Raw genomic sequence first — 21026 nt, forward strand, 5'->3', positions numbered from 1 at the left:
CAGTGTTAGCATGGCAATGAGATAAGAGCAAAGAGTGTATGGACACTTCTGCATGTGTGAAAGGTGCGCACCTGAAAAACTTTGGAGATGTGGTGCTTTCATTCCTAACACTGCAGATCTCCCTCTTCCTCCCTGTGGACCAGCTACTAGTTTCATTGCAGTTTCATTTACTTTTTGGCTCTTGAGTCAAAAAAACCCCAACCAAACAACACCAAACAAACTGTAAATGAAAAGCAACAAGTGCTATTTAGCTCTTGCTGCTGCTGCTGTTTCATGTCGCTAGGAAACAGACGCTGCATGGCAACGCAGCATGGGTGTCAGTGATGTTTGAGAATTTTCCCTTGGGATTCTCAGTCAGTTGGTCACTTCCTTTCAGCCAGGCAGCCTAACTGCTAGGGTTCAGCTGAAAAATTTACCCAAACAGAAAAAAGAAGTCAAAATGGAGCTTTCCTCATTGGAAACTTCATGTGATTCTGTTCTGGCCGAGGGAGTTCATTCATCAGGCTCGAGTTCTTCTCTCTGTCCAGCATGTGACAAAAGAGCAGCTAGTGACGCTGCCTTTGGACCTCCAATAGAAGAAAGGTCTTTACAAACTTCGACTAAGCAGCCCCAGTCAAAAAGAGAGTGTCTGAATTCATCTGAGGAGAGCTCTAGCAAAGGCGATGCCTCTACATGCCTGGGCTTTCTGGAGAAGCTCTGGGACGTTGTTCAAAGCGATAGGTTTGAGTCCATTTGGTGGGGTGACAACAGAAAGCGTGTAGTGATTCATGAAGAACTGTTTGACAAGGAAGTACTAGTGAGGAGAGGATGTCTGAGAATTTTTGAAAGTGAGAGCATGAAAAGCTTCACTCATCACCTCCATCTGTATGGATTCACCAGAGAGCTGTGGGATTTTCCAAAATAGGGCTCACACAATGACTTGCTGACAGAAGAAACAGCTAGGGAGGTATGTTGGATCCTCTGCATGCAAACTAACTCTCAGAATATTCTAGTGGGACAGGTTTTTGTTCCAATGAAATAAGCCTTTACTACATAGGAAACGAGGATGGTAGTAAAAGTTCTGATTGTCATTTTTTTCTCATGTGCAGTTTTTGAGGTAGCATTTCTGAGTAGTGGAAATGCTGATAAAATATATGTTGGTTATTTCCAATTACTTTGAACACATAAAATGAAAAGATATTCTCATTGTACTGGGATTTTTGTTTTGGTATTTGCTATGTGTCTTGCTGTACCAGATGTGCAGTCTTCTTGTGGCATTTGCTGAAGGCTGGGAAGGTACATGTCAGCGTCATATAGTTACCTACATGTTCCTTCCATGCTGAAGTTGCTGAAAAGTAGCGGTATTTGGGTTTCTGAATCAGTTTGTATGCTTTTGAAAATCCTATGCTTCTCTGCTACCAAGCAGCAAAACCACAAGACTGATTACTACTTAACAGGACTGTATTGCACCATTTTATTCAGTGTAAACTTCAGGTTTAGAATGCCCCTGATAGTCCTTTTTAACATTTCTCTTCTGCAATTAAAATCCTTAGTTCTCATATCTTTGTGGTTTCCAGTCTCAAGGTGATGGCAACTAACTCTTTTCCTTTGCATTTTTTAGTTTTACTTCTACTACAACCCAAATTTTAGAAGACATTTTCTGCATCTGTTAATGAAGTATAAGCAAATACCATTTTCACTGGACATGGATTTGCATGCACGCTGCCAGAGAAGAAAACCAGATGTTGAGCTTGTGTGGGAAACCACTTCTGAGGAGGACAGTGGTCCATTCACAGCAGTGCAAGGGAGAACACGCACACCTCCGCACCCAGGAAGACCACACCTGCCAAGCAACGTGCCAAGGCAGCTACCCGAGTCAGACGTGCCCCTACACCTGCACGCACCGCTGCTCTGACAAATTCAGACCCTGCGGCAGCAGTAGGCAGGGAGAAGCTCAGTCCTCTGGCCCCCTCCCTTTTGCCACAGCACAGCAGCCCCAGCCTGGCTGGCATCCAGGGTGCTGCTGCTGCTGCACCGGGTCGTGCTGTGCCGGCCGTGCCGAACAGCCGCTTTCCACCGGGGCTGGCGCCTCCCACCTCTCCAGCTGTGCTGGCAGCAGCCACTGCTCTGTCTATGCCAAGGCCACCTTGGGGCCAAACTCCACCATATTTTCTGGTCCAAATAGCGGACCTGCAGGCAATGGCCTTGGACCCCAGCCCAGGGCATGCTAGGTACCTTCCACAGCTCCTTCACACTTACTTCAATATTAGATTTTCAAAGCTTACTACTATTTTTCCTCTTAAATGAGAGAAAGAAGTATTATAATACACACTTCATTGAACTTTGTACAAGCACCTTCTTTCCAATAAAGGCCTTTCTACAAAGGCTGTCAGGTCACAGAGCCATATACTGCATACCGCCCCCCCCCATCATATGCACAGCTAATGTACCCAACCTGTGAATGAGGAAAATCTGGTCCTTTCTGGAAGTTTTACGCTTACAGCACATAACACACACCATGTGCAGAAACCTCGTCCAGCAAATCTCTGCCTCTGAGTAGCCCCTAGGACTGGCCTTATCTCAGATGCTTTCTCTCTCAATGATCCCACAAATGTAAGGTTAAGAGTGGGCTGTGAGACAGATGTCATATTAATGATGGCAGCCTGCTTTCAAGCACCATTTTTCTGAAGGGTCCTACAAACTCTTTCTTCCTCCTAAGCAGAGATGCATGCATCATATAATATGGTTGTATTTACTCACATTTTAAATTGGCACACAATACATCAACCACATCTTTAAAAAAATTGCATTTACTTAGAGTTATTTATATAGGAAAAATCTAGTAAACCATTAATAATTTCCAGTAATGGCCATAAAAATTACATCTTGTTTATTTTGCCTCAAAAGAGCAGTTCTTCAAATGTATTTGCTATTTCAAACGATTAGTTTTGGAAGGGAATCCCTAACAACTCACTGGTATTCAAGATGCTGACTTGTGAATTGCAAGTTTGCATTTAGGCAGGAAAAATAATAGTGAGGGCCAACACCTACGCTTCTGAAGGGATCAGTTCTTCAGGGATGTCCACCTGCCACACACCTGTTCTCCCTCTGGCAGCAATCGGTTCCAGGAGCCATCTTGGATTTGAAACAACAGTCAAGTATTTCTGTTCTAGATTAGTGAGGACAGCTTTGTTTTCCAGCTCCAGAATCTTTTCAGGAGGCAAGTTTTCTGGATATAGTGAAGTCTCTCCAATGTCAATTAATCCTGTATTATAAAATTAAAATGCAAAATTATTTGGTTGTTTGATCTCCTAGAGAAATCTTCCAAAAATAACCCTCCCAGAGGACATACAAAACAGCTCATTTGTTACCAGAAGAACACGGTATGAAGCACACACACCTCAAACCAGTGTCATTCACTGCAGAAGATGGCCTGTGTGACTGAACTTAGGTCGGTGAAGAACAGGTGAAGCATGCAATTATAATATTCACAACTCAGTGATACAGAATTCTGTTAAAAGAAGCCTGCATCTAAGGAGATACAGCTGCTACCAAAACTCCTGAGCTACATTTGGCCTTGAAACAGCTTTGAAAATAAAACTCTATTGCTATCAGGACACTACTCTATTAACATTGTAAAATCATCAAACTATATGGAAATTCCTGCTCTCTGGAACCCTTTTAATGTCACGAAAGGGAATTTCTATATTGCTTAATGATTAAAAACGTTAAAATAAACATCAAAGAAGCTCTGATACCTACTCCACAATTTAGCGTGCAATTTATGTCAAGGTTACAAATCTGCATATTACATAGTACCTAACAATTTTCAGCACTGTAGAACCAGAACAATTTTTCAATATATGTGATAGAAGTAATTTGTTGTGCAGGAATAGCTAAAAATAGATGAGAATGCAAGATAGATGCTGTAACAAGAGATACCTACAAGAAAAGAGTGCAAAATGAGTGCTGGATAAAAACTTTGTAAGTATACGGTGCAGCAACATACATTGTATTTCAGCACAATATAAGGAAAAAACCACCACTCCATCCTAACTTTGTGTTACAAAAACAAACGTCTTCACTGCCCAAATAACAAGAGCGATGGAGCATTTGTAGCACTGAAATAGGATTGATTTATTTAATACTCTAACATGACATGTAAAGCACTGCAACATCATGACTTCACCTGACTACGAGTACTGTAAAACGGTTTCAGCAAGAGTTCCTGAGCTCAAAATGCAAGAAGTGTGGAATTGACATTTATTATCATGCAACAAAATAATATGCAACCCACGTTACACTGCCTTGCTGCATGGCAAGTTAGCATAAATCAATTTCATTTCCTGTACAGACTTAGAGTTGTAGGCTAAACATTTTAGTAGAGTGAGTGTATTTTAAAAACTGAGGCCTGACTAAAATTCTTTATCCTAAAGGTTAAAGATACTTCACATTTCCAACAAAATGAAAAAGAATAAATGTTATTTACAATTTCCCTCATGGACCTCAGCTTACAGTGATAAGGAATCGAAACAGGTCCCCAGTCACACCTCAGGCACCACTCCTTCAAAGTAAGTGTTAAAGCAATGTTACAATGAGCATCACTGTGTAAAGCAGATGTGTTTTGGACTGAAGTAAGTTAACAGATTGAAAGCTTGCTTGGAAAATATAATCCAAGGTTGCTTACCTGCAATAACTCCTCTGCCAAATTTTTCCCCTTTATCCAACAAGTCTTGCACTTGTTTGGGTGTCATACCAAACCTATTCAAAAGAATTGCTCTCCATGTGTCGTCTTGCCAGTCCTTAACAGCTATATGAATAGCAATGGTGCAGTTCTTGTAGCCTGCTAGCAAAGGACGCCAGCGAGTCTCCACTGTTTTGACGTTGTTTAAAACTAATCCTGCATAGGGCTGTCGGAAGGAGAGGCAACCAAATTTCATCGTTTTCCTTGCATCAGAGCCCGTTTATTTCCTATGAACAAGACACCCTGAGGTTAGTCTTTACAAACGTGACCGTGACCATGACAAACTCGCAGATCTGCCCGAGCAGCTGCCCCGAAGATCGCGATGCTGCGCTACCGCGAGCTGCGCGCTGCCGCCCCGGGGGGCCCCGCTTTCCCAACGCCGCCCGCCCCCCGCGCTCCGGGCACAGGCCGCCCTGGGCCGGCGCTGCCCGAACAGCCGCCTCAGCGCCGCCAGAAACCCCCCGGCCTCGGGGGGCCGCTGCACCGGCGGGCTGGTACCCCGCGACCGGAGGCACTGCCTCCGCGGGCGGGGGTTGACGGGGCATGGCGGCGCTGCCCGCCCCGGCCCGGCCCCGCAGGCCGCGCTCGCGAGCCGGCTGCTCCCGGGGCCGGACGGGGTTTAGAAGCCCGCTCCTCAGCGGATAGCCCGGGGCCGGCCCCGGAGGGACGCAATCCTCCGCGGCCACCGCCGCCGGCAGGGCCTGCTTCCCGCCCCCTCCCACGGCGAGGGCTCCGCCGCCTCACAGGCGCGGAGGCCCCGCGGCCGCCTCCTACCTGGCGCCGCCAGCTCCGCGCCCTTCCCTCCGCTCGCGCGGGGCCGGCGGGCCGCGCTGCCGCCCCGTTCGGTGCCGAGGGGGAAGGTGGGTGACGGGGAGCGGCGGAGCGGGGCGGGCCGCAGGCGGCGGTGGTGGCGGCGGGCGGCCCTGCTGCTGCTGCTGCTGCTGCTGCTGCTGGGGGGCGGTGTCGCCCGCGCCCTGCGGTGGCACGGGGCGGGGGCGGGCTCCAGCGCGGCGCCTCTCCCGCGCGGGGCCGGCGGGGGCTGTGAGGCGAGCGGCCGCCTGTGGCGGCGGCCCGCGGTCTCGTTCCGCGCCCGGCTGCGCTGCCGAGGGAGCTCGCTCTTTGTTTTTTTGTGGCTTATCCCGCGAAAAGCGCGACTGTCTCGCACCCAGCCTCCCGCTGGGAAGTGAGGGTGGCGGCCAAGGCCTGGCGAAGGCTTTCCAGAGGAGGCTGGTGCCCGGGGTGTGTTTCGGAGGTTGCTGAAGGGAGAAGGGAGCTGGGGTGTTCCCCGGCTGTGCGGCAGGAGCGTCCGCCGCTGGGACTGTCTGTGGGCCTCGGCTCTGGTGAGGAACTTTCTGCCGGTGCTCAAAGCCCCCGGGAGTGAAATGGCAGCAGAAGCTGTCGGGGTGCCCTTCCCCGCTGCAGCACGGCACTTGTGTGACAGCAGGAGGGGTGCGCCGAGGGCCTCGCGCCTCTAGAAGCCATGTGGCGCATAAAAACTGGGTGGTCTCTTACCTCCCTGCTGTCTTTGGCCAATGGCTCATTTTGGACAGAATTTCCCAAAGTGTTTTCACTCACCCCTACTCCTTGAGGAGAATCTCATTTGTATCCTGTTGCCATTTGGAACGTATGCTTTGCATTAATGTCTTGCCTTTCTAATACAAATATTTTGAACAACACAGTTATTGTTTGGCAACAGAGGTTTTATCTGTGCTAGCCTTATGGTGATGCCTGGTAGGCCATCCCTGGCACAGGGAGCAATATGTGAAGGCCTGGTGAACACAATAAAAATCTGAGACCTCGCAGTAAAGGATAGTTTGGAAAAGAAGGCAATTAAAATAGGTATATGGTCCCACCAAATTTGTTCAGTTTTAATGGGGTAACCAATATATTTTTTATGTCAGTGAACACGTGTTTTAACAGAGTTAATTTCCCTTCATAGACAAATAAAGTGACCTTATTAAGGCAGACCCTAAGGCTGAATAGCGAGAGGCTGTGAAAATGGCTACTGATGCAGCAAGTTGAACAGCTGAGATCCTGCTTGAATTTCTGCAGGTATAGAAGATAAAAAATGCAGATGCATCTGTATCCGAACAGAAGACACAGGAAAGTCATCTTTCCTGTAGAGCCATATCTATCAGTTGAGGGTTATAAATACGAGAAGTATTTGGGGAGTTTTTCCATGCATGCATGTCCTGGTTTCGGCTGGGTTTCTCTACGACGCGGCATCATAGAGAAAGAAAGCAAGGAGGAGAGAAAGGAGGAGAGAACATTCACAAAAAGGAATGAGTTTGCAGTAGAAGTAAGGAGAGACAGGCAAGAGAACAAAGGAGGAAAACTGGGAGAGATGGAAAAGAAAAAATAGTGATGTTTACAAAGGGGAAAGAGAGCGATCACCAACATCAAATCCTGATTTTGACTGCTGTTTTCAGTGACTTAGAATTTCTCCTATGCTCTATTAAATCACATTTTTAAACTATGAGAAATCTCAAAATTATTTTAACAATTGCAGGAACTCAGAGGTGGAAAGAGAAAAGTGATCTGCCAGAATTCCACTGAAAGAGGGATGGGCTGTTCCTTTACTTAAGGAAGGCAGAGGAAATTCATACAGCAAAAGGTAAGATTAAAGACCTTTTTTTTTTTTCTCCAGGTCTATGACTTTGTGAATAACAGGTATTTATCGGTAAAACTTTGCCTGTAACCTTAGTATTCTGTGACTGCACTGGACAGCATTGTTAGATGATTCTTTTCTGATGATAAGCACTTCAGATAACTTTATGATAGCTGGTTTTGGTGTACACTTCAAATATACCTTTAGAATGTCGTGTATTCTAAAGTATTTTATGGCTGATAGACTTTAACTGTCGAGACATTTTTTTCTTATTACAATTTTCTGAAATTCCTACTGTTCTCATTATCCTTTTCTCCCCCGGATATTTCCAGTATCTTGTTCAAAATGTTTGAGATGGAGTGATTCCAGTCCTTTATACAATGCCATAATAACAAGAGAAATTAATAGATGACGTAACTTTAAGGTCACCATAGTTTTTACAGGGCTATTCTTTTAAATGTTCTTTGGCTTTAAGCTATTTCCATCTTACTAGATGTGCATGGTTAGTTGAAGAACCTGTTGAATCTGTTTAGAGTTGCAAGTAGTTAATGAGCTTTCATGTTTTTTTGGTATTTGCTTTTGGTATTTTTCCACTGCATAATTACAGTTTATGTGAGGGTTACTTATTTTAGGGAAAATATAGGCCAAAATTTTTTTGCGTTGCATAAGTAAGTGTTAGCTTTGTTTTACACCCATATAACTTACAGCAGCATTTGTATCATGTGTTTCATCACATAAATAAAATAAATTTTTTCTTGATGTAAGCAGAAATCTCCAAGGTACTTAAAATTCAAGTCTAACCGTTCTAAATAAAATGTAAATAGCACAAGAGGTGTGTGCTACTACCAAAGGTGAATAAATACTATGTTGAAAATCTTCTGTCAGAAAACTAGCTTACTTGGTTTGTAGAAACGTTGTCCGATATATTGTCACATTCACTGGAAGACTTAAAAACAATTTATAGCAGCACCTAAATAAGGTGGAAATTATCAAATTTTGTGTATGTGTTCAGCCTTTTGTGAGGTGAGTGGTAAACTGACTTTAGTAGGTTTCCTCAGGATATAAGATAATGATTTGAAGTGTACAGCAGTGAATATGAAAAAGAAAATTCATTCTGATCTTAGCAGATGATCAGCTTATGCTTGACGTCTTAAACACATGTAATTGTTTTTTGGTCACTGTGGTTTTCACATGCTAACACCAATCCCAAATTATCTAATCTTGGCACAGTACCTCACATGATGATAATCTCAACAACAGGAAATTCTACAAGTTTGGTCTATACTTCTGTAAATTATACTTCATTTCAGTGTTTCTAAATTAGCTTTCCTTAGGGTGTCCCTAATTTTAATTTTGATAGAATAAAGACAGCATAATTCCAATTACAGAATGTATTACTGCTTTCTGTGGAGCTAAAACAATGCCTAGTACATCATTTATAAGGACTCAGGTCTGATCTCATCTAGATAGGCAAGCATTGCTGTGTTTCTTGTCACATTCGCTTAGTAGCTGATTTTACATGATTCAGTACACAGCAGAAGGTGCTGGGATATCTTGGGTCAAAATCAGGTCAAGGTACTTGATCAGATACAGTTCATTTCAGAAGTGGGTAAAGATACGGTGCAGTATGTTCCAGGATACTGGAGGTCAAAACTGACATTTCAGCTGTTAATAACCCGTGAAATACAATACGATACAATTATTTGTATTGAGTGGTCACTATGTAATAATTGACATTCACGAGAAGCTGGGATATGTTGACATATGAACATCCATTGCATTTTCCTGCATTTTAGAACATCAAACAATGTGAAGCGTGATGCTGTGACTCCGTATTCTTTTGGCAGCAATTCCATCTTAAGGACTTCTACCAACCTTCTACATTTTGCCTCCTTTCCTTTCATTTTACTGTGTCTCTCATTCTAATATTGTAGTTTACGAAGGCTCATCACATGCTGGAAAACCAGCTTCATGTTATTCTTATACCCAAATAAAGAACTTCAAATTTTTTGATGAACTAAAATACTTACACTTTACCATGCTGTTCTATATTTCTTTGTATATATTGTGAGAAATTATGCGTCTTAAGTGTTTTAGTAAACATATCTCCAGTTTCTTTAGATCATTCTCTTATTTCTATATTTGTTGCAACACTTGGTTTTCTGAACAATTCTTTGAAAATGTGAATCTGTGGTTACCTCTTCTTTTTTTACGCACACCTCACATACCCCACACAGCCCCTGTGAGTAGAGTACATTTCTGGTTTGTAACACATCACTGACATTACTATCCTTGTCAAAAGTTTTGGTATTATAAATAATCAGTAGTCATAGTTTCTTGGTTACTTATACCAGAGTTTTCCTGTGTCTAAGAAATACTGTGATGAGGTTTCTCAGTGTGGATAGCTTGGTGGTAAAAATGCAGTTGTATTTCAGAGTGCTATTCAAGAATAAAATGCATCCATACTAAATTTTCTCTTATGCAGCTTTCAGTATGTTTTCATAACAGATCATGTGTATGTGACAGATCTTATATAAGAACATATGCACTGTTCTTTTTTTAAATACCCAACATGAAAGCATAAGGTAGAGTGTGAGCATTAGCCTCTAGTATTTGTTTGCAGTCAAACATACTGCCTTTCGTAATGGTATGTCATAGTAACTATATAGTGGTATATAGTAGCTAATATACTAGATATTTTTTCTGATTTAATGAAGATAACTTCTTGTCCATATCACAGTTTCTGTACAGAAAAAAAAATTCACTGGAAAACTTTGTTTATCAATATTAATGGAGGTAGTGTCATTTGAAAATCAAGTGTGTTACTGTGATGTAGGAAAGCCTTGATTTAAAATTAGCTCCATAAATCAAATTAAAAAGCATTATTTCTTTTGTACAGAACAAATACACTACTGGACAAAGAGTGCAAGGAAACTTTCTGGCACATTGCCAGAAATTAAAAATAAATCTAATGTGCTTTGTCTGTGCTAGGTGTTCTTTTCTGTTTGCTTTCTTCCATTCAAGCAGTTGAGTGCCTTCTAACTTCAAACACTTTAATATGGACAGAATAAGTGGCTTCAGAAAATACCTGCATGCACATCTTTTTAGAACGTGCTTTGGGTGATACGGAAACATGTAAGCTGGACAAAAATGAATTGTGAGAGAGAGATTTAAGAAGGATCCATTTTCTGGGGTCAGACATTAACATTTAAAACAGCTTCTACTGACATAGTTGCAGCCTAGGTGGAAGCTTCAAAAACTCTTTTCAGGTCTTCCTTTGCCTATGGGAGGCTTTAACTTTTTTGGAGTATATACATATGAATTTTTGGCAAAGGGATGTGTGTTTAGTCACATTCCTACTGAAGATGCACCTGAAGCTGCGCACATTGCTTAGATGGCTTTGCAGGGTACGCAGTGGAAGAAAGAGCCAGCAGTTCACGTCTTGAAACAGACTAGATGTGATGCAAAGTAGCAACAGGGATCTGATGACCACGGGAGTTGAACTCCTAAGCTTCCATCGTAGATGAGCTTTTTTTCAGCCATTTCATTGGAAATTAGTGGGCTTTTTGACTGGATGATAATTTATCTCAGAAAAAAATAGGACATACGTGATACCTAGGTGAGTCTCTGTGTACTTAGAACATTATTTCGGTGATATTCATGTTGCATTCCAGTCTCTGACTTTATGGCACCCTTAGTTCTCAAAAGTTGCTCCAAGTGCCTGATTTCCTTACTTGTCTGGAACAAGGAGGCAAACATTATTTCTCTCCCGAATACTACATTCTGATTAAAACGTTTTCCAAACACTGATGTTATGATTTGGAGCTCTTATGTAAGTGGGGTCCAAAGATTTCTAATAGGCAAACGTCTTTGCTTCCTGCAGCTATGCTTATTTTTCTGTGCTATTTAAAGCAGCTAAACATGTATATAAGGTATCACTCTGTGCACTTTTTTTGAATGAAAGGTTCTTCTCAGTACTATACAATGTGCTGGACACCCCTAAACTCACCACTCCCCCCCAACATATGCAATGTCCTGCCTTGTCCCTTTTACATCAGGTCTTGCTGCTGAATTTTCTGTGTATTTGCACTGGGTGGCAGTTGTGTGAGCGTGAGACAGGCCAGGTCTGCTGGCGAGTTTTATCTGCTTAGTGATTTATTTCTAAACTTTAAGGTTGCTAATATTCAGAGACCATCCTGGTCCTTCTGCTTTTCTGAAGGTTGAAAAAAGGTTGTAACTATAGGCTGAACACCGAGCTAGCTGATTTAGAAACATCTTGTGTAGCCCTCCGTAGCAATCTTTTTTTGGTTGAGATACGTAGCTTCATGCTGAGGTAATCTGCAGGAGAAGGAGAGCTTGTAGTAATGAGCTCTCCTTCCCCTGCTGATTATTATGTCCAATCCACAGGCAACTCTGAATGCAGTGTGTGGCTGCATGAAACATTTTTGAAGATAAGACTGATCAACACCTTTGCATGGCCATGGGTCCGCTACCAGGGTTCACGCCCTCTAAAATGCTGAAAACTTTTTAAAATGAATCTGCACTTCTCCTGTAAAGGGGATAGGTATCCTTATTTCATCTGATTGATGCTGTCCATCCAGCTTTGTAGTTATTTCAGTTTTTAGATGCAAGGTGTTACTGGAAGTTTTGAAAGATCATTTAGAGCTATTTCTAATAGATGGAAAGTTCGCACTACTTGTGGCAGCTAAAATACGAATGACTTTGTTTCCTTAGTAACATCTACCTCATATGACACTTAAAATGCTTAATTCTTCAACAATTTCTACTGTGTTTGGCTAAGTACCTTTTGATTCTGTCCCATCAGGAGAACTTAAAGAAAGAGGAGAAAATTAATTGCCTCACCATTTTGAATTAATCACAAAAGATATTCCTGGCAAGAACTACAAGAAAAAGAATTCAAGTGCAGAAGCAAATGTGTTTTCAAACTGGTCCTATATGTTCTTTTGTAACTAAAACATTACTTTTTGGCTATTGATAAAACACTAATAAAAATGGAAAATGCAGTTTTCCTCTTGGAATTCAAACTAGCAAAATAACTAAGTAGCAAACACTATCTTCCCTGAGAGAAGTGCCTCCACATCAGGAGTCAGTCCAGTTCTGTTTCTTCTTGGCTTTTTTGGTTGGGGTTTTTTGGTGGGAGGTGGTGGTTTTTTTGTTTGGATGTTTTTTGTTTGTTTGGTTTGGTTTGGTTTTGGAATATTGGTGTCAATATAGGCTGTGTTAGAGAAGGCACCACTAAATGGGTTGTTATTAAAGAATTTAGGAAAGATGCTGCTTTTAGGTGATACAGGTTGTTTTTCTATTCTTACTGTCTAAAAATATTTGAGATAAAATGGAAACTTATAAAACAGATGTGCATATAAATGCCTGTATGGACTTGATGTGCATGTTTGTGATCATGATGGTGAGAAAAATGTATGAAAGCCAGATCTAGAACTGATTGATTTGCTGTGCGATGGTTAAAACTGTTTTTAGCATTCTACATAAGATTTAAAAATAGATAGTTAACTTCTGACTTGCTCTTTCTAATAAGCACATGTATGTATATTACTTTAGTAGAGTTTTGTGGGTTTCACTGTAGTAATAACCATTTTATCTGTTTGTGGTGGTTGTTTTTATATATGTTTTTTCTTATATGTATGTATTGAATTTTTAGATCATATTTTAAAGTACACCATCTCATACTTTCTCTGCATTTTCTTCTGTTTTCAGGAATTTTTCATATATATTGGACTTAAACAGTCTCTTAATTGTTAGGTGTCTTGATTTCCACTTCCCTATTGTCCCCGTTAGCAAATACAGTATATCTTCATCATGCATGTCTACTTAGATGAAGTGTTAACTTTTCTTAGGCATACTTTCAAAGACAAAGCAGTATACTGTCAGTTATTTCTACAGTGTTAATCTAAATGTACACTGGAGTACTCCATATTTTATTTTAGTCATTAACCAAGGTGTCAAATGAACGTCATTTCTGATACATCAGCAAGCAGAAATTAAAATAAAATATAGGCTGATTTTGTCCAAAATCTGAACATACCTTAATTATCAAAGTAGTGTTGAATTGAAGGCTTATATCCCCTTCATTGTAAATAGACTCTATAAAATACCTTGTATCCTTTCCAAAAACAGAGCTCAACATACAGCTGAGCTCTTAAATAAGAGATTTTTTTTTTCTCTTCACAGTTTAATATGCATTCTTCATTTCTTGTAGTTAGGTGAGCTGGACCAAATTTCAAGAGCTTTGTTCGTTTGATGTTGCTGTCTTCTCAGTACCTATGTTTCCTAGTCCTTTCCAGCCTTCCCCTAGGTGGCACCATGACCCGCAGAACAGCTCCGGTAGGCTTCGGTAGGCGATGCAAACACGTTTTCAAACACTACTTGGTCGTCCTTCTTTTAACCGCTTGTACTGTTTCGCGGAGACAACACTGTTTCCATACCAGGTCAGAAATAGTAATGATTAGATCAATGGCAACTAATTATTTTAGTAATATGAACTATTATTTACTTGAAACATCAACTTGGAAGTATCTCATGTAGATAATTTAATTCCTTTTCATTAAAGGGAGGGAGGACACTGACAGTTCGTGCAATGCAATAGACTATGGCACATTTGTGCTTATTTGGGTAACAAAGAAATACTGTTGTCTGTATAGAGCTTCATCTTACTACATGCTTCATTTAGATCTAACTCGGTTTCCTACTCCCAGCTCCAATCCTAGTCCTGCTTTACTGCCAGCATTACCAATTCTTCTGCACCTCATGCATTGTTTCTTTAGCCCCTACGTACAAATACCTGTGGGGTAAATCAAAGTCCTGCTTCTCAAGCATACTAAGATTAAGCAAAAAGAATTTAATCTGATGGTCTGAAAAGCCACGTAATTAACTTTTATGGGAGGAATACACTGTATGATCATTAGATACGTGTTTTGTCTTCATACTCAACGTCAGGAAAGCATACCAGTTCTTCTTTGGAATAGAGGGCAATAGAGATTTAATTATGAGGAAAAAAGAGAAAAGCTAGTCCTAGCTTATAGTTTTGTTACAGGTGGAAGAAGCCTTATATCTTCTTAGATATCTGACAGTGAAATAAGAGCAGATGTTTTGGATAGAGAGGACTTGTGAATCTTTTGCAGTTAGTGTTTTATTGACAGAAGAGCTTAAGTTGAAAGGCAACATGATATCCACTGCCCAGTCCTACAGGTTATTTGGGAATTTTCATATAATAAAAAGGGTGATGGGATTATTGTTGTCTCTGTATGTGATGGTGTCTAATAAAAAGTTGGTATTATGAGAAGTTTTTGCAGTCTTCTATCGGGAGCATGATTCTGGTTTTTAATGATTTTTAGAATAATAAAAACCATTTTTGTTGGAGTTAATGTGGTTACCAGAGTGAGATCAGAACTGTGTCCTAGGACACTTGACTTGGAGACTTATCACAGCCTAACTTAACGTAAAAGACGGTTCATCATGCAGGCAGATTATTTTTGCATAAAAATATGACAGTAAGCAACAAGTAATGAAATAATTATGAATTGTACTTCTCCTAAGTCTGTCATTGTTGGTGAAAAGATTGTTCTTGATTTTAATATCTGCACAGTTGTAGCTGTCATCATTTGCTATCAGTTGCAGATTTGAAGTGCTATTAAGAAAAGTCTAGAACGCTATTTTTCTACTTATTTTCTTCCTGGTTTTCTTCATTTGTTAGACTGATTCTTTATGTCTGTGTCTACATTAGAATTTACCAGGGTGCAGAGCTGGTGATGAGAACCTGGTATTCCCAGGGGATCAGACTTGCTCTGATCTGATCCCTTGGGGTCTGTTTCACATCTTACAATCATTTGATTCAGAAGTTCCTGATCTGAACTAAAACACCCTATAAATGCAATCTGTATCTACTGTATCTGAGAGTACCAAACTAATGATGTCCCATAAGCAATGTGTAGTTTAAGGTCTATTCACACACACGTTTGCACACACTTTTGGCATTTTTAATAGATCCCCATTATCTAGTTACACTTTTGCAAAAGTAACAGTCCAACTTTACAACAGTGAAATAGTGTTAGCTCTTTGATGTACCCAGGCTGTTTTTGTCAGAGATGGAGAGAGAATGCTTGTTTAGTAGAAAATTCTAGTTCCCTTTCTAAGACCATATTGCTTTATTGCTCATCTAAGGGGCTTTCTCAAACAGATCTGATTTATATGATTGCTTAGCAAAGCAGTGTCTTACCAAGTTACTTTCTTCCATTTTAATACAGCATTGATCTTGTGAGTTGAAATTCATATCTGTAAAGACAGTATTCTTCTGGAGCTAAATTGTGTCACTTCGTGCTATGGATCACTATTCTGTTGATCAGAAATGCATTACTATGAGACATCATATATTTCCAAATATTTATTGTGGTTCCAGTTCATGGATTTGGAGAAAGTCCTAAAAGCAGAAGGTAGTCTTTTAGATTGACCAGTCTGGTACAAATATTCTGTGTTTAATATATGCTCGTATAGTGTCATTCCAATGGGCTGCCAACTTTTTTGTCTCATTGCTGGTCAGATATTAATGACAGAAGTAACAGTATGCAAGATTAGGAGTACATTTATTTGTAAAGAAAGAGGAAGTCAGGGCTGTGTGGCAGAAATGATAAATCTGGAACGGTCTGGTTAAGGTGTTCTTTTCTAATAGAGAATTCAAGCTTTGGTACTAACTTGAGGGTGTCCAGAACCCTAGTGCCTGTAGTGCCCTGTGATGTTAATTCATAGGGTTTCTAAAAAATGTAAACTCAAGTGCTGCAGTAAGGTCAGCATCTCTGCTTCCTTTATTTCATTGCTTATTTTTTTCATTTTGTTACATTATCCTGTCATTTCTTAAAGTTCATGTGTTAGGGGTTTTTTTTTCAACCTAAGTTTATTAAGTTTGATAGTTTATAGGAATAAGTTCATGTTTATACTCAAATTTAAATTTTGTGATTAATCTGTGCATGTTCCCTTTTCAATGCTGTATGAATAGTGTTTTTTGCTATCATTTTTTTGTTTTATCACCTTGTTGGGGGGGGTTGCTAATAGTTCTGTATATTTACCTTTATATAACAACCAACATTTTACAGTATAGTTCCCTTAAATATTTTGGTTCCTTTTGCAAACATTAGTTAGAAGCACGGCCAACATTTTAGAACATGGTTACATAAGTTTAGCCTGTGAAAATCTGAGCATTTTTAATTTATATGCTCACTGCTGAGAATGCAGACAGAAGTTTGCGAAATGAGTCAGTCAGTCATATCTAGAACTCAGAATTGGCAAGTCTCTCGCTACAAGTCTCATCAGAAGGAGGTGTTACCCCCTCTGGAAAGTGTCTTTTCTCTACTTTCTTGTTAGGCATCTGCATACATGAGGAATGGATCTATATAACTAAATAAGTAATAATAATTCTCTGTGGCATTTAAACATCTGGCATACTTGAGTTTAAAGTGTGCACAGAAATTACCAGAGTTGAAACTAAATGCAGTTAAATCTGTGCAGAGCCTGAAAATAGCAGTTCTAGATATAAATATTTAAACCTACTTGAAGTCTGATATATCAATTTTGGCAGTGTTGAAGACAGTAGAACCTCCAGTGTTGTTAGTGCCTGTGAAAATGGCACAGGGCAAATGCAATGTAACAAAGTTTTGCAGCTTTAGATTCCCACATGTAAATTATTTCTATGCCTAGTACTTAAAATCTAAAGCCGCAACAGTTTTTAACCTCAGGAGCTATGGAATCGTGTTGATGTGAAAGAGCAGGACTGTGAAGCCACTACAGTATTTACTCGTGTATCATTTATTACATATTCTATCGCTGTTTAAAATGGTTTTACCATACATCACAAGCTACCAGAAACATTCTCACCTATACTATATGTTCTCCTTAAAGAAACATCCTTAGTAACTTGCACTTGTATTCTTTTTGTTTTGTTAAATGTCTACTTCCATTTTAGGAAGGTAACATTTACTTTAGTTAATTTTTTTTTGCTTGTAATTGCCAGTTGCCACAGACAGGTAGTAATTTCCTATGCAGCTTCAGGAACAAGAGAATAAACAAATAGCTGCTAAGTACTGGTGTATTTTCACACAGTGGATGCTTCCCCACTCCAAACTGTAATTCTGCAACACCACAATTTTTAGCCAATCTGTAAGAACAACAAACCATTGATTCATTAGTATACTTTTTAATTGTACTACTTATGAACGTAGCTGTATGTTTTAAAACATTCTTCACTGCAAGGAAAATTATTAATAAGTAATCTTCAGCTTGTTAATAATGAGCCCTTTTGTGTTTTTTTTTTAAATCATTGGGAAAATTTTTTTACTTCACTGTTGTAGGATCATATACATTTCTTTTTCTTTAGGCTAGGGTGATTCTTCAGTTCTTCATCTGAGTGAGTCTTAACATCTTTATTAATATATATCTTGCTCTCTAGTAGTTTTTCAACCTCTACCATGATTGTGTTTGTCTGAAAACGATACTTAGAGTTAGAAATGCTAACGGCTGAATCCTATGTAGTTTATTCGTGTAAATAAGTGGTTCCACTTATTTCTACTGGTGCATCAAGTCAAAAGAACCTGAAGCTCAAGATCAAAAGATGATCTTCCTGGTAAATATGCAGCATATAGAGAGCTAGCCTTACAAAACAATTTTATGTATTAGCATTTTTGAAATTATCTACATAGAGGAACCACTGAAATATAGCTTTATATTCACTAGGACTAGATTTTATCTATCTAGACTTAATTATGCAAAGTGTCATTAAAACTCAGTGGTATATTACTTATAAACAGATTGATCCATAATGACATATTTATTTGGCACGCAGAGAGTCTAGTTTGTATGAATTTTGATCTAGTGGATACTGTTTGGCTCTTCTATGTCACAGTAAATGAGGTAAAATGGGGTACTGTGTGTGCAGCCTTCACAAGCTGTGCAGACTTCTTTAATGAATCTTAGTTACCACTCTTCTTCAGTATCAAAAGTCTCCCTACTCAAGTTCTCATACACTCCTGAAAGAACAAGCCGTGTGTAAGAAAATTTCCTGGAGAAACATAGGAAAGAATTGATCCTCTGCAGGCAGGGGACAGTAACTTCCATGTGATACCCTGCCGTACTCGGTGGCATGTGCTATTACATGCAATGAGGCTGATTTCAGTCAACGGAACAAAACATTCAGGGTTGTACTTTGGCACACTATGTATATGTGTATGATCGATTGCCTTTAACAGGAGATGTATGTGCCCCTTGTATGTTTATCTATGTATATATGTACATGCATAAAAACAGATGTAAGCTGGAAAGGTATCTTACATAAAAATGCCTGCACATACGAAAAAGATAGTGGTTTGTATAATCCACAATCTGTATAACTCAAAAAGTGGTTTCCAGATATGTCATGGGATTGTCTTCCTAAGTGTTCTCTCCTTTAGTTACAAGTTCAGCTAAGTGATCCATAAAGAGTAAAACTAAAATAGATTGAGTTTAGCAACCAAATAGGCCTGAAACAATAAAAAGAATTGTTATTTTCTGTCTCTTTCCCCCTTCTATTTGTTTTTGCATTTTATCTTCTGTCCTGGTTCCGGCTGGAACAGAGTTAACTTTCTTCCCAGTAGCTGGGGGGGGTGTGCTGTGTTTTGGGTTTGGTGTGAGAGCAGCGTTGATGACCCATTGGTGCTTTGGTTGTTGCTGGGCGGTGCTTGCACCGGGGAGACTTTTGGTTTCTCTTTTTGGCCTCCCATGCCCTGCCATGTGCAGGGGAACCTGTCGGGGGGGGAGCACAGCCGGGATGGTTGACCCAGCTGGCCAATGGGGTATTCTATACCACATGACATCATGCTCAGTATAAAAACCTGGGGGGGGGACACACCCTCGCCGCCCATTCGTGACACACGGTCGGTGAGCAGTAGCATTGTGCATCGCCTGCTTTGTATATTCTGTTATTGTTGTTGTAATCATTGTTATTATTACTGTTCTACTTCGTTTTATTTCAATTATTAAACTGCCTTTATCTCAACCTGTGAGTTTTCCTACTTGTGCCCTCCCGATTCTCTCCCCCACCCCACCGGGGCGGGGGTGGGGGTGGGGCGGGGGGTGAACGAGCGGCTGCGTGGGGTTTATTTGCTGGCTGGAGTTAAACCACGACATCTTCTTGCCTTTTATCTTCCATCCTTGTTGGATGATGTGACAATGAATCCTCATGAAATGTTAAAAATTGAATGCTAAACTAAATTATTAACAATTGAAGCATATGTGACCTATCTTGCTCCTTATTGGCTTTCCTGCTCTGGTTATCCATTTTTTTGCAATAGGTATTACTAACTTCCAGACCAGGCTCAGAAAAGACGGTTGCTCATATAAGAAGAGAGGTAATGATATATTTAAGCACATGTAAGTGAGTATTAAGAAATATTTATTTTCTTCTACTTCCTGTTTTCTTTTTCCATTACTGTGTATTGGGATAGTTGCAGAGTATTTCTTTCCCATTTTAATTAATAGCAGCTGCTTTATATAGATTTTTTTTTGTTTCATCATTTCCATTTACTTTTTTTATATTTTACCATTACTTTTATATTTTAAGCTTTGTCCACAACCTCTCCCAATCACAAGAGCTCTGAGAAGCTGTTGTTTGTTTAGTTTAAGACTCCATCTGCCCAAAGGAGGATTTGGGAAGAGACTGGGTTTCTCTGCATTTCATCTTGCAGTGATTCTGTAGGCCTTCCTCATGAATAGCAAGTCATAAATATTTGGATTTTGAGTGTGTTTAAGTACAGGGATCAGAATTAGCCACTTCAGATGTGATACTCTACTGGGAAGACATTTGCCTGGAAGTTTATTTGAAAATAACACTGGAATGCTAATTCTCCTTTGAAAAACACACACGCGCGCACACACACACACACACACACACACACTCTATGCCACACACATGCTTTCACACACACTGAATTGCCAAGTGGCCAAGGAAGCTAGTGATAACTATTAAGGATGCAATGAGTGCAAGATCAAGTCATTGCAGAAGTCTCAGGTCATTACACAGGGTCTTAAATTCCTTGCAGGTTTCAGAAACTTCCAAGTGTCAGTGATGGTAGCTCTGGGAAAGGACCATCCATACCTTCTAAAAAAAATTCCAAGTCATTCCATCATTCCTTGTGTGGTGTTCCAAAGGCTGGCATTTGACAAGTAAACTTCAAGAAAAAAGCTTAGAGGAAAAAAGAACAAGACTGCTTATTCAGTAAAATACTTTTACTGCACCTGTTCAACCCTAGTGTCATCTTCCTAGGACTTCCTGTGTTACTTCTGTTCATGCACTTAAGATTCAGATTACTGTCACATGATCCATCAAGATGACTTGATCTTACATTGATTCATTACAGTGCACAGACCTTGGTTTCAGTGAGAAAGAATTTGATAATTATAAAACCCATAACTTTGGAAAAATATTTACAAAACTATGTGATGTAGCTGAGATAGACCAAAGGATATCTATTTATTTATATTTATATGTGTGGGTAATTTTTGTTAGAGGTGCCTAGAAATTCAAAATTATAGCAGAGCTCCTTTGTAATAGCAGTGCATATGGAAATTTTCAGAACTATGTGGGTGACTAGAAATACATCTCCTTGGTCTGCTCTCTGAATTGGTTGGAGGCAAGCCAGG

General features: G+C 40.1%; 1 protein-coding gene, 1 long non-coding RNA gene and 1 pseudogene across 2 annotated transcripts; 2 read left to right on the forward strand and 1 right to left on the reverse strand.

The window, feature by feature from the left end:
- Window positions 1-38: 38 nt before the first annotated feature.
- LOC142087916 (uncharacterized) lies at window positions 39-2755 on the forward strand (annotated as a pseudogene).
- A 99-nt stretch (window positions 2756-2854) lies between these two features.
- On the reverse strand, window positions 2855-5623 carry LOC142087726 (protein EOLA1-like). Its single transcript, XM_075162272.1, has 3 exons — window positions 5498-5623; window positions 4667-4950; window positions 2855-3244 (listed from the first exon to the last, which is right to left on the reverse strand). The coding sequence occupies exons 2-3, from the start codon at window positions 4917-4919 to the stop codon at window positions 3027-3029; spliced, it is 471 nt and encodes a 156-aa protein (XP_075018373.1). The 5' UTR covers window positions 4920-4950; window positions 5498-5623; the 3' UTR covers window positions 2855-3026.
- A 131-nt stretch (window positions 5624-5754) lies between these two features.
- Window positions 5755-12412, forward strand: LOC142087727 (uncharacterized). The gene is made up of 3 exons (XR_012675573.1): window positions 5755-6063; window positions 7233-7337; window positions 12157-12412. It is a non-coding gene; the product is annotated as an uncharacterized LOC142087727 (long non-coding RNA).
- Window positions 12413-21026: the final 8614 nt, after the last annotated feature.

This window comes from Calonectris borealis, chromosome 13 (genome assembly GCF_964195595.1).
Source record: "Calonectris borealis chromosome 13, bCalBor7.hap1.2, whole genome shotgun sequence".
In the NCBI taxonomy this organism is placed as follows: domain Eukaryota; kingdom Metazoa; phylum Chordata; class Aves; order Procellariiformes; family Procellariidae; genus Calonectris; species Calonectris borealis.

Coding starts and splice junctions, on each gene's coding strand:
- LOC142087726 (XM_075162272.1), bottom strand. CDS start 4,919: ATGAAATTTGGTTGCCTCTCCTTCCGACAGCCCTATGCAGGATTAGTT. Junction 3,245..4,666: donor TGGCAGAGGAGTTATTGCAG/GTAAGCAACCTT, acceptor TTTATAATACAG/GATTAATTGACATTGGAGAG.